Genomic DNA, 14,392 nt, shown 5'->3' with positions numbered 1-14,392 from the left:
TTCCAGAAAGTACAAGTTGCAGTGGGAATGTAGGGATTCAACGTCTTGCCCACTTTTGTCACGTAAAAGAAGAATATACTCTTCACCATTGGATTCATATGGATATTTCTTCCCTGTTGTCCCTGCTCTGAATTAATCTAAAACTGTGCAGTTCTGGAGAAAAAGACACCAGTGGACTGGAACAAGTCTTATCCCCTTTGCTTTGTTCTTCCATTCTCCATTCCCATCTTAAACTTACCAGCCTTGCTCTCTGTAAATGACTCACTGGTCCTCATTTCATCTCAACAATATGACATGAAGTGAGGAGAGGGACTCTTCATTTCTTCACCTCCTGGCCTCTGGTTGAAGCAGCAGCCATCTTATGTTCTTAGATGAGGGGGTGGTTGCCACAAACAGGATCCACGGGCACTTTGATTGTTCACATGATACTTCCTGTGTCCATACGGGCTCACTATGTTATGACATTACTGAAAACATCAATACCTCTGCCCATCACGTACTGTATACATGACAGCTGCAACTTTGCTTGCCTCTGACAAAACAAAAAGCAATTCTAATACAATGTCCTTTTTGTCAAATTCAGTAAATATCTGCCAGCTGTCTGTTCTGTCTGTGCCCTGGATGGAACAGCTTGTGGACAGGAATAGGACAGGGGAAAGAAAAAAAAATCAGGGAAGATGGGCAAAGGGGGTATGTTGTTATCTATAGTAGAAGAGTTGTCAGCATCACAGTTTGCAGCTGTGCTGGCTCTGAGAAGCTGCCCCGTCCTCTCTGCAAGTAAGCTTTACAGCAGTAACTTTGGCATTTGTCTCTAAAATGTGGCAGAGAGTTTTATAGCCACCTAAAAACACCACACAAGCACAGTAGGCTAGGTTTAATTTATTTGGATTAATGCATTATTTGAAATTCTAAGACTGCTAATGTTAGCTAGGCTACAAAAGTCCTCTCTTCTCTCACTGTAGTTAAGTTTTCTCCAGGTGTGTTGTGGATGCTGTGTCAGTTAGTTGTGCTTCAGGTAATTCCACCCATAGACAGAGATGGACGACGCGTCTCCACTTCCATCCACTACGAGGAACTGCAGGTAAAGGTGTAGATTTGTTTTGCTGTGAGTTCAAATATCAAGTCTTTTTGTAGAATAGTTCACTCTACCTCTGAAGTGTTCACCTCTCCCACACACAAAACAGACTGAGGATGACTAAACCTCTGCACTCACATTTTTAACTGGCAAAACAACAAAGCGGGGAAAAACCTCTAATCACAAATGCAAACATTTCCATCAGCTCACCATCAGTGCACACACACCGCAGACTGTACGGTCAACACATATCCACACAAACATGCATCCTTATTTACAGTGTGCTCCCATATGCTGTACGCCCAACCCCCAGCCCTTTGGTAGGACACAACAGTCCCGCTGTGTTCACATGTTCACACTTTTACTGCTCGTTGACGTGGAACAATCAGCAGCTTACAGTACAGACAAAGCGGAGTGATACGGGAAGCTCAGCCTCCATTTTGGGGGTTGCGTTGATGAAGGCTGACTGGGTGGCTAAGCAGCAGTGGTCATGACTCAGTCAGACATGCTACGCTCTAGCTCACTCACTTGCCTCGAGCAGCTCCTGTCCAGCTTCAGCATGACAAGAAATTCGGCTGAAGTCAAACTGTTCTGTTTTATAACAGACGCCAGCTACACAGTCTATAAAAGTGTGCCACACAAAAAAAAGGCCTAGTCCATTCATTACATTTAGTCATAGCCGTTGACTGCAAGCAATAGTTGGTATTTCGCTCACCGTGGAGTCTGATACCTGAATGGTTTCATTCTTTTCCGGAGACGTGGCATAAAAAAAAATCAGCATCATTTATTCCCAGATCCTTTTTTTTTATAAATAATGCTTGGCATTTGCTCAAGCCAATAGAGGCCTGGGGCACCTGATGCAATTGTTAAGGGTGCTAGAAGACAGATGTAATGATTGGCCTGAAATTACTCCATTATTAATGAGACAATTTGCCCCTCAGTCAGCCTCTCAACCAGCCTGATGGGTGTGACCAAACCACCCCACTGTAAGTATACGCGCTTACGTAAAGATGCCTTTCTCTCATGAGAGAAAAGAGCATTTTCAGTAACAAGGCACAAACTCTCTTCTCTTTATAGTGAGCACAAAAGCCCACACTGCACGGCCTCACATCATGCCGGACACATTCAGCTCCTACAGCGTGCGAAGCCAGGCTAAAAATATTCTTTACACAAAGAATCACTCTGAGTGGTTAATCGCACTGAACATAAGGGATAAGTGAAATGATGAATGGCTCTGGTCCTGTCAGTGGCAGCGCTGCCTTGGCTCGAACGGACTCTTTCTTTTCCACAACACTGACCTTATACATTTTCATGAATCATACAGATATAAAAGACTCAAAGCACCGTTGGCCGCTCTCCGGGGATCGCCACCAGGTAAAATCATGGGATTGTGAGAGCTCTGCATTGTTCCCTTTAGCGGAATGACACTACTTCAGGGACAAGCTGGGAAACTGAAGCCTCTTCAAACATAACAAGGCTAAAATCTATTCAGGGAACGTTCATACACACAAATCCAGGCAGACGTGCACAGGGACAGGCGGGTCTCAATTAAGGGTCACACTAATGGTATCCTGCTATGACCTTGAACAGTGGAGTGACAGCGTCTGCCGCTTTGAGTAATAAGGGGCCTACTGGCTGCTCCGTGTCAGACGACGTCGCTCAACCCGACGGACAGAAACGCAGACTGGCACGAGACCACGACCAGCTGGTCAAATTCAGCCTTTTCACGTTGCTCAAGGCGTCGTGCATTTTGCTGCATCATGCCACCACAGCCTGTCTCAAGAAACAGCTTCATCCAGCCGGTCGAGAAATACGCTGACCCATTCCACAATCTATACCTCGGTGTCTGTTGTGCACGTTTACTTGTAGCAGAAATTTCAAACTAAAACAAGAGACTTATATGCAAACCTTCAGCTTATATTTGCTGTGATATACTGTGCATTTCAAAGATGGGTGAAATAATAATGTATTATTATTATTATAATTAAGTGGTGCTGCTATCATTATAGAGTTTTTTTCTCGACAGTACACTGCCGCTAAGTGTTTGCACATAGTGGGACCTGTTGGATTTCTCTATAAAAATGTAAGGTCTTACTATGTAAAGTGCCTTGAGATAATATATGATGTGATTTGGTGCTATACAAATAAATCAAACTGAATTGAATTGTTAGTCCCACTGTTGATATTTTTCGACTTTTTTGTTGGATTAAAACTCCAATGAAGACAAATGAAGACGGAGAGAAATGGTCAATGTCTGAGTAAGTAAAGGAAAGACAGTGGGAGAGAGAGAGAGAGAGAGAGAGAGAGAGAGAGAGAGAGAGAGAGAGAGAGTATAAGACAGATATTGAGTGTTTAAGTGTCCTTGGCATTTGTCTCTGGGCCTTGTGCCTACTCTTGTCAGTAACTGATTTAACTGGGCCACGACTACACCCACACAATGAGGAAAGCAAAAACCTTTCGACATCTCACTCTCTGTGAACAATCTGAAATAAAAACGTGAAAAATAGACGGAAATAAAGCGTTAATGTTGTCAAACTGTAGAAAGCTTTAATTCACGTGTTGGCAGAGTCATCATCTTTTCAATTAATCACTAAACAACTGAGAGTAGGTTTGTATTGAGGAGAAATTATGAAGGTTTCATATGATGCACAAGGCTCTGCATATTAGCATGTGTTTCAAAAAACAAGATTAGAGAAAACTATATTAAAGGGTTTTGTATTTCCTGTGGCTCAAGTGGTCTCTGACATTGATTCTGTGTCGGAGATCTGTGCGAAGAGAGTGTGTGTTAAATATTCATGTGCACAAAGAACTCTCTCAAGAAAGGTTTCCACAATTACTGAAAAACATGACTGACTGCAGTAATTCCGTGAACTGTCGGGCCGGGGATGACAGTGGTCTACTGCAGATAAGAGAACGGTGAAAGCAGAAAGAGACAACACTTAAAATTAAAAAAAAACAGAAAGGGAGGAAACAAGCAGCAGCTGAAATTGACTGCAGTAATGGGTGGATTAGCTTAGAGTCTCACCTGGTTCTCCTCATGGGTCACTCTCATCTGCTCCTTCAGGATCGATGTGCGTGCAGCCTCCTCTTTCCTCATTATTCTCTCTTTCTTCAGCTCAGGACTCCAGAAGCTCTTGATGCTGTTGGTGGACGATCCCAACTTACTGTCCTTCAGGTCAAGCTCCCTGCGCAGCAGATCATTCTCCCTCTGCATCTCCCTGAACTGGGCCTGTATCTCCAGCAGCTCCCCACCACTGCTCCGCACCGCCTGCCTCAGCAGGGCAGAGGGCACCCCCTGGTGGTGGTGGTGGTGGGCGTGCAGCATGGAGAGGGAGCCCAGGTCACTGTAAGACAGAAGGTCAGCGTGGGGCAGCCCCACGGAAGCGATGTTGGGACTGCTGCCCATGGCTGTGACGCGGCCCCCGTACATGGCCCGGCTGGTGGCACGACCCAGAGTCATGGTGCCCTTGGGGTAAGTGGCAGTGGAGCCCACGCCCTCATGGTCGCTAAGGTACATGGGCCCTGACGTGGCATAGGCAGCGTTGAGGGACTGGATGTTCTCCATGGAGAGCGTCTTGCCCCCCGCACCACCCCCGCCCCCACTGTTGGCCCTCCGATGGCCCAGTCTGGGGGACCTTGGCAGGCGCGGGGACCGTGCGGGGCTGCTCTCTATATGGCCAACAGCTCTGGCACTGCCGTACATGTCCTGTGAATCGGCGGTGTAGCCACCAGAGGGTCCTTAACGGGGGCACGCTGAAATGAGAGTGCTCTCTGAACCACACATGGGAGACTTATTTCATGCCTTAAAAGTTGGAGCACATCAAAGTCAGATCTGAGGAAACAGGAGAGAAGCACCTGTTAGACTCAGTAAAAGAAACTACATTCCCTTCAGAAACTGAGCTCAGTAAAATAAATAGATTTGTCCTGTAAAGTGTTACACAGTAAATGTATATATAGTTCGGTTTGCTTCAGGACTGTATTAGTCAACACTAGCAGCAAAATGTCATATTTTATGGCCCAAATGAATTTCCCAGCATCATCCTGGATTTAACACTGACCAATATTTATCCAAACACCATTAATTCTGCTGATACAGTCGGGACAGAGAGAGCAGCTTTACAACCACAGGGTGCATCAGCTAAATAATGGACTAATTAAACACATGATACACTCACTATGCAGTATATAACACATTTGTCTGTTCTGATCAATGATGCCCAGCTCCTTCGGATAGGAGTAAATAAATACATTCATGCACTATTGAATTCATTAGATGCTGAAGAAACTGATCTATTTTAAATTAATCATCTGCAGAAACATACAGGTTTAATCATTCATAAGCCATTTGATTGATTATTGGTTATTAAAAAGCACAGGGTACACTGTTACAGTGAATACACAGCACTGTTGAACCAAGCAATGCAATTAAGACAATATATGTAACTCAGAGCAGTAAAAATCATTTATGACGGACATTTAATGTAATTAGGCCCATTGCACTTGACATCAAGAAAACCTCTGCTGCACTGTATCGCAACACTTACAAATTAAAACAGACAATAGACTTGCAGTGATTTAATTTCGTCTAGTGTTGAAATTCACAGTATGACTGTGCAGACGTCTGGGTGGAGTATACATTTATACTGAGGTCAATCTTCGAACACAGGAAAAAAACATATTGTATTTTGTACAGATCTTAAAAGGTAGGTAAGTAAATATGATATTAAGCCGCAATTTAAATAAAAATTCAAAAAATGTGTAAAATTGTGGAGCTACTTCCGATTCAAAAGGAGAAAGGGATATGAGATGCTAAATTTTTAATGTGTAATTATGGCTCTGTCATTTCATGCCACTATATCACTATATATATTACAGAGTATATGATTTATTAAAGCTAGACAGTACCATTATTAGACTATGGGAGATTTTTTAAAAGAGAAAGATGTTTAACAACAAACGTTGACTGTTTAAGCCACAGACTTTGTGACTCTGCAGATGAATATTGGACCATGTGAGGGAATAAAATAGATTCTTCAATCAAAGTGAACTACGGTAGTTTCTCTCCTCTAGCTCTCAGGCCCAGTTGCCATGGTAACTATGTCTGGGCAAACACTGATAAAGCACCTCAGTAGCATAACTTTCCACAAGGTAAAAGGAAAAATCTTGTAAAAAAGACCATGTGACGCAGGAGTGACAGTGTGACGAGAAGGTGTGGAGGCTTTATACGTGCTCTCTCTCTCTCTTATTGTCCCAAAGTTTTTAACTTTGTGTAAATTATTTTAGTTTTAATTTGAGGGACAGATGAAATAGAGGATTCGTGCCACAGAGACGCATGTGTCCACACGTCTGCTCTCAGTGTATGAAGACTTCTGGATCCTCATCTGTGAGGAAACACTTTGCCAGGGGCGAATCGCTGCAGCCTGGCAGAGGAGATCACATGGGACACTGTCATCTCAGTTCGCCATATTAAGTAACAGGTGTCTAGAAATAGGATGGGGGCTCTAAATATAAATATAAATTCATATTTTATGTTTGATATGAAACAGCAGAAGAAATCAGGCTTGTACAGTGCGTGTCTTCAAGATTTTAAGTTCATGATGTAGCCTATAAACAATAATCCCTCTGAGAGATGCATGGCAAATGAAATTCAAATTTTTAATATGCGGACATATGCAACAACAAACACCGCTGCTCTTATCATCAGTGGTCAGCAGGTCTGTGAGGTCTGGCTCTGTCAGTGCTGTGTCTGCTCCAAAAGCAAAAGCCGCACTGGGCAGCACAAACGAAACAATAAAAACACCTTATAATAAAGGATAACTTATTATTTATAGTATATATATTATATACATCTCGAAACCTGTCCTGGTTTTGAAAGCATTCGGGAATGTTTAATTTAAATTTATTTATACTCTTTTTAATTGTTTTACTCTTGTTTTGAGTCATTTTAAGCATCTTTGGGTCAGTTTTTGTTTGACTCTGTTTGCCGTACTATATATGGTTTCATCATTTTTTAAACTTCCTCCGTGTCACCACTGATTCAACAGTGATCCGGGCCGTGACTCTTCGGCTCCTGTGCTTCTTCCTCGCGTCATCTTTTATTCTCTTGAAACTTGAAGAGCAGATTAAAGCTGACACTAACTGTGATTCACCTGTATAGCTGCATTTGTGTGCAGTGCTGGTGGGCCAGTGATCTGGGACAGGTGCCATATGACCAAAACATCCCCCGTGCAGGGAGATGTTTGCTGCATGTCCTCCCCCTCAACTCTGCATGTTTCCTGCCAATCTACACTGTCAGCTACTGTACCTATAACAATGGATCATATGACAGAAATATTTTCTGCTATATCAGGTCCAAGCTGTAATAAATTATTTTATAATCAGTTTTTCTGTCCATCCGGAGGCTACACTCTCACACAATCACATTTTACAGATTGATTTCCTATTGTCTTGGAACATCAGGATGAAAATACTGAATTCATTGTGGTTTGAACAATTAAATTGAATAAAGTCAGTGTCTTTATATATTTTTTTGATTCATTAAAAACATGTATTCCTTTCAATGCCAGAAAATACTGAAAACGCCCATGGTGCCTTTAAATTACATTTATTGTCTTCGTCAAAAACCTGCATATAATCACTATATATGTATTTAATTAAACATCAGAGAAAAGGCAGCAAATTCTTTCATTTTTAGAACAAAGGTCAACATAAAATAAGTTCTCTGTTTGATAAATGTAATAAAATGTCTGTTGCTTCACTAATCAGTTATTTGACTTATATCTTCAGCACTATCACAGTCGGCATCGATACGTTAAAGAAGTCGTAGGGAAAAATCTCTTATACACACAGTCATGTTCTACACCCATTTATCTGCCTTTTTAATAACATTAAAACATTTGATTCTTCTCATTACACTTTTCTAAATCTAGATTTCTTATATGCACTGAAGGATTTCACCACTGTATCAGATCCACAAAGCACCGCAGCACAATGCTGGCTGCTGGGCAGAGGGATGTGACCAACGTGTTGTAGGCTCTCTGCAGAAACAGTGATAATGTTGGAGAACCACAGGTTGTGCCAAATGAAGAGGTCAGTTACAGCACTTTATTTTACTCCCACTCTCTCCTGCAGTTCTTAGATAATCTGAGAGAAGGTGCAGTTAATGGTGCTTATGCATATTTGAACACAGTAACACACCAGCTGTAGGCTGTTATGTGTAGTTTTATAGAGCGTTATCTATAGAGGGATAGGGGGGTTGTAGCCCCTCCAGTCAAAACGAACCTGTTCAACCCCCCCAACAGTCACAATGTAAACTGATTGAAAAAATATTGACAATTTTAAAACATGATAAAATGGTTCGTTTTCTCAATTTTATTTAATTTGCAGTACAAACAAGGAATAACCTTGCTAACTCTGACTTTATTGTAGCTACTTGGCTACAAGCTGGGTGCTATTATCGGTCAAGTATGACATATAAATAGTGATTATATCTACGGCATATCAAGCATAAGAAATAATCATTTAGAAACTATCCAGAGTGTTTGACCTCAACCCTCCACCAGTGTTCAAGTTACGCCCTTCATAGTTTTTCACATATTTTTTTCCCCCATGGACCTTTTTCCACATACTAACCTAAGCTGTTGCTGTGATTGATTTCTGAATAGTCACACTGCTGATGTTACTCAGGTATTAATTACAGTAACCAGGCCCTGACAGGAAAAGCCAATACAGGCCCCAGAAGAAATGATCACTGGTAATTCAAAGAGCGGTGGTGTGGAAACAATGGATACAGATGTTGTGAGAAAGAGAAAGACAGATTTCACCACAGGCGTGGTGGAGTCTGTCAGTGGGGTCGAGGAGACATGAGGTCTCTATGAGGCACTCATGACATTTTGAGAGGCAGCAGCATGCCGGCATTTTCTTCTTCTGGAGTGGATAAAACCAAGGGTCTTTGGAGTGTCTGAGGTCAGAGCGCATGTCTGGAGCTGACAAAGAGGAGGCCTCTATAAATAGCCTTTACAATAGCTTTATAATGGAGAAATGTCATGTGAAAAGAAGGAGCCTGGTCTATATACCAGCCGGCTCAGTGCGGCGCAGTGCCACTTGGGTAAGTGCAACACATGCAGCCTCCTCATCCTCATCTTGTATTCTACTACAGAGCCTCAACGCTCGCCCATATGCCTCCCGCTGACTTCAGATGGTTGATTGGATGAGAAAAATGTAAATGTGCTGTTTTAAATGGCAAAATCCAAAAAGGGACACCAGGTTCCTGCTGTGGTTCAGAAACGTCCTCTGAATAAACAGGCAAAACACGTGAGACGCCCTGTACAAATCTTAATGACATGTGGGCACCTCGTTTAAATGGAAATATGTCCTTCAGTGTCTTCAGTGAGGTGTGCAGGCAGATTTACATGTGATGCTGCAGAAGAAGGCACGACCGAGCACTTGACAGCTCGCAGGGCCTACATTTTCCTAGCGTGGTGGATGCACCTGAACACACCAGTGCAATATCAGCCTGTATGGAGCTGAAACCTTTATTTTGAAACACACCGCTGCTCCATCCACCAAACAGGGATTTAAAATGCTAATGCTCCGGTATCCGGTGACTGACTGATGTGTCCGTGCAACCACGATACGAGAAAGATTTTTTTTTTTTTTTTGTAACGCGCACAGCCTTTGCTTTTTTTTCCCCACACAAAACGCTCAAAAAACCAGAGGACACTCGAGGGATTTTACGCGTCCGAGTTTCTGTAATGACAATCATGCAGAGTGGGAGAGGAATCAAAGGAGGAAACGTACCTTTATCGATGTTAATTCCTCTCCTCCGCCGCTCCAGACGGCATCTTGTCGCCTCCATTCACCCTGGCAGCCTCTCTCTGCCTCTCTCAGCATCCTGCGCTGTCATTGGGCAGCGGACACGCTCTCTCTCCTCCTCTACACACCAGGGAGCAGCAGCATCACCACTAGTGGCAGCTGACAGGAGGAGCTGCGGCCTGCACCGGATCTCACCTAATAATGATGCTGAGAGGAAATCACCAACCATTCACTGAGGGTGTTTATATTCCAGCTCCTATATGCATCAGCTATTCATCCTATTCACTGACATTTACACGTGACTGTAGGATAGAGTATGTCAGGGGAGGTGGGGCTAAACCAAAACTAAATGGGTTTCAAACCTGTGCAGGTGGAGCTAATAGCAGGCCCGGATCTAGAAGTGGGCAGGGGTGGGCAAAGCCCAGACGAATTTTTGCTCTGCCCACCCAATTGGTCAACTTTATTCTATTTGAATCTGCCAATGACGTTTATTTCATTCACCAGTCAGAAATACCCGATTTCTGACAATGCTTGTTTGAATTTCCTATTGAGATGCATTCTTTTTTTGAGACTTTTATGGTACTTTTGGGGACTTTTTAGTGATCATGTGCAATATATGGAAAGCATTTGAGTGCATTAGTTTATGTTGTGTTAGTACACTGGTCTTTGTCATGTATTCTGTTGACTATGCATCACTGATGCACAATTTGCTTCAGGCACATATATACATAAACAAGTCATGTATTCAAAATTGTAAATATGCAAGTAAAAGTATATAAGTATATCTATAGCACCAATAGTAAAAGCACTCATGGCGTCACTCATGGCGTCACTCGTCACTTATTAGCCTCTTAACACTGGCTCCCAGTATGTTTTAGGGCTGATTTTAAGATTTTATTGATTACTTATAAACCTCTTCATGGCTTTTATCTCCCTCTTATATATCTGACCTTTTAGAACCCTAATCACTGGCTCATACATTGACATCCTCGGGCAGAGGCCTGCTATCTGTCCCAGACTCCCAGCTGAAAACTGACAGTGACAGAGTCTTTTTGCGGTCCAGGCGCCGAGGCTCTGGAACGATCTGCCTGAGGAAATCAGGTCAGGTGACTCAGTAATTTCTTTCAAGTCTCTTCTTAAGGCCTTAATTGCTATTTACGGTTTTAATTTAATTAAAATTTAGTTTGGACGGTCTTTTAAATTTATAGCCAATCTATTCCCTTTAATTATAATTATTTTACGAGTTATTTGTTTTAGTTGTTGCCTTGTGAAGCACTTTGTAATTTGAATTAACAAAAGTGATAAAAATAAAGATTATTTTTAATGTTATAAAGGTGGGACTTTAGCACACTATATTTACTACATTGTAGAGGAATCTTCCATATTCATTAAATATCAGAAAATATTGTGATGTGTGGAGCTGTGTTCTGCTAATATTTGCAAAGACAAGTGATACTGTGGGCTAAGCCTCTTTGTCCTTATATGCTGTGTGTTCTGTCTGTTTCTCGCTCCATAACTACTCTTGCACATCTAATCCAGTTAATTCTTATTGGCTGAGAGGAAACAGAATTACCCCAACACTGCTGGCATGAAATCGCATCAAGTGAGCAGGAGTAGATGATTTAGGAGCTCGTGGCACGAAACAGTTGACCTGCATATTCCACAGTTAACTGTTGTCAGCCATGATGAGCAGAATCTCTTTGTATGTCGGGTTTATTTCAGATGAGTGTTGGGATTAAGGATAAACAAAAGACAAATTTTGGAAAATGCACTTGTTTGCTCTCTTGCTGAGAGTTCGATGAGTTGATCGATACCACCCTAAGGACTGCAGGAGGAATATGAAACGAGCAAGTTTTATGTACCACACTGTTTCTTAGCTGGGCGAAGTTACTTCCTGGCGTGTCAGATGTTGCTTAGAAACCCCACAATGATGAACAGACTCCAGGAAGTAACTTCACCCATGCAGCCAAGAAATAGTATGGCACATTAGCTCCTGTGAAATTACAATGTTCCATTTTTACACTTTGGGTTTTCCATGGGTTAAACAAATATATAGAATAATATATTAATGGGTTTAGATGGTTAGATATGTTGCTTAGTAACCTTGCGATGATGAAAAGACTCATGGCAGTAACTTCATATACCCTAGAGATGTGAGAGTGGTTTGAACAAAGCGCACAAGCATATTTCCAAAACCGTCCTCCAACCTGTAGGACTTCAGAACAGTCTCTGGTCTTAAATCAAACAGTCTGGTGTCAGGTACTCAACCCACAAAGCAGCAACACATAGTGGAGTCTTTTATAAAAAATGACTCCTCTCCAGAAGTGTATTCAGGCTGCCAGCTCTACAAATAAGATTAGCCTGAGGGAAAGCAGGGATCCAGAGAACAGGTCTGACAGAGGAACTTCTGTTGCAGCATGAATCAATCTAATGTGACGACATCACACGCTGTGACTTCACCATGAGGTGAGTGCGTCCTTCAGAGATGTTCAAACACACAGGCCCTGCAGGCTTCTCTGAAACAGAACAACGTCCCCCTGGCTCCTGTCTCCCTTCTCTCCTCTCTCTGCCTTCAGCCTTTTGGAATTACAGGGACTTTCCTCTGTTTTTTTTTTGGGGGGGGGGGCTTTGCGAAAAACTGACGCTTAGTGCATTTGACAGGGCCCAAAGGAGAGGAATCAGCATTTCTGTGCACACAGACTATCTCTGTCCCCCTCTTTCTTTCTGTCTCATCCACACATACAAGGTGAACAGGGGTGGGGGGGAATGGCTACAATTAGAAGCTCTTCTGATTTATACCTCTGTGTCCATTAGATCCCAGGAACCTGCAGGCTGTGATAGATTTTGACCTGTAAAATGGTTCTGTGTGACCGTGCACACTTGTTGTCAAAGTCAAAATGCTGCCCGTCTCTTCTGATTTGTCCGAATCAACCTCTGAATGAATACAAATTATGTTTTAAGGGAGAGGAAAGTCTACGCTACGAAATCAGAAAAAAATCTGAATTCAAAACCATTGTTCGGCTCGGCATCACTGTTAGTGCACGCAAACAAACATCCTACACTATATCATGTTCTGCACCACAAATTTTCCTTTAGAACAACAAATTGAAAGAAATTTCAACAGGGTCCCTGCACTGATTGGTGCTCGGGCACAAAATATTTTTTTAAGAAGGAAACATTTGATATATGTCATATCTACAATGCATCCAATGGTAAATGGACTGTATTTCTACATACGATTTTTCCAGTTTTCAAGTAACATGCAACCATTCATGCATACATTCATACAGCGCTGCTATATACATACATTTCCCTATTTCCATGGGTAGCAGTAGGTCAACTCTGACAATTTATTATTTTATTAGTGTTGAAATGTCCATCACTCCTCTCAGCTCCTATATGTGAATTGGTTTTTCACAGTTAACTGATTGTAATCATTGTGCTGTTAATATGGCTGCTGCAGCAAGCTGATGAGTTGGCTCACCTCAGAGTGAGTTTTGATTTTTAACAAAGAAACTCTCCAGTAACTCAGTTCTACAAACACTGACTGCTGGGTTATAATCCAAGCTCATAACTCAGCCTATAGCTGCTGTAGTTCACCAGCTATACGGGCACCATTCAGCTCCCATAAATCAAACAAGAGGATAAGTTAGTTTCTGTGTCTGAGTGCTGTTTACTCACAGCAGCAGCCTCGAGTTGGCGAAAATCACATCAATGTTGATGCTTGATTTAACAGCAGCAAAGTGTATGAATCCGGAGGCAGTTTATGACAAAACATCATCACTAAAATAAAAGTGGCTTTATGAGACAGATGTAACATGAAATGTAAGAAACGCCATTTAATAAAGATAAAACATTAAATGAATATACAGAAATAATAACATTTTCATCTGCAGACCTTGCAGGGGTGAAGAAGCTTTCAATTTCCTATATGAGCATGAGAGGATAAGAAAAAATAAGAAGAAGTTAAATCCTGTTTGAAACCTTCCACTTCCCAAGTTAATGAGAAAGCACAAACTCTCCTCTGACGCCCAGAGAATAGGGTTATTTTTCTTTTTCCGAGACACTACAGTCATTTCAGCTGAGTGATCTTTAGGTGAGACAGACGCGGTCCACAAACAAACCTTTCAGAAAGCGTAAAGGCCTGGAAGAAGGATGGTTTCATTATTAAAGGCTTGTGTATTGATCATGCAGCCTGTGTAGGACTTGCGAGCAAACAGATTAAGACTGTGAGTGACAGGTGAGGGAGGAGAACCTAAGCAGCCACTTTCCCCCCTCAGTCCATTCATTTGTCATTTGACTCAGCAGCCTGATGGATGTCAACTGATGGAGGCTGTGGGTGTGCTTTCTGCTGACCTCTGGTGGTGAGGTTAAACACAACAGAGTCGTGTTAATCTTTCCAGCCTTTGAACTACTTTTCCACATCAGAGAAATCAGTGAGTCAGTTCACTTCTGGTCATGTGCGAAAAAGCAGTCTGACGGTAGCAATGACAAATTTAATAA

General features: G+C 42.1%; 1 protein-coding gene across 9 annotated transcripts in view; it reads right to left on the bottom strand.

Annotated features, from left to right (window-relative positions):
* The window catches only part of erc2 (ELKS/RAB6-interacting/CAST family member 2), a 36,325-nt gene extending 26,273 nt beyond the window's left edge, over nt 1-10,052 (bottom strand). For 4 of the 9 annotated variants that reach the window (XM_035151908.1, XM_035151913.1, XM_035151909.1 and 1 more), the window contains exons 1-2: nt 9,875-10,051; nt 4,101-4,907 (exon numbers count right to left, since the gene is read on the bottom strand). In XM_035151908.1, the coding sequence (XP_035007799.1) occupies nt 4,101-4,778 (678 nt within the window). In that variant the 5' untranslated portion in view covers nt 4,779-4,907; nt 9,875-10,051. Of the gene's footprint in view, nt 1-4,100; nt 4,908-9,874 lie in introns of all 9 variants that reach the window. The other 5 variants (XM_035151907.1, XM_035151910.2, XM_035151915.1 and 2 more) reach the window with 4 other exon arrangements.
* Between the last annotated feature and the right edge of the window lie 4,340 nt (nt 10,053-14,392).

This window comes from Hippoglossus stenolepis, chromosome 3, assembly GCF_022539355.2.
Source record: "Hippoglossus stenolepis isolate QCI-W04-F060 chromosome 3, HSTE1.2, whole genome shotgun sequence".
NCBI classification, from domain to species: domain Eukaryota; kingdom Metazoa; phylum Chordata; class Actinopteri; order Pleuronectiformes; family Pleuronectidae; genus Hippoglossus; species Hippoglossus stenolepis.
This window is presented reverse-complemented; position numbering and strand designations above follow the sequence as displayed.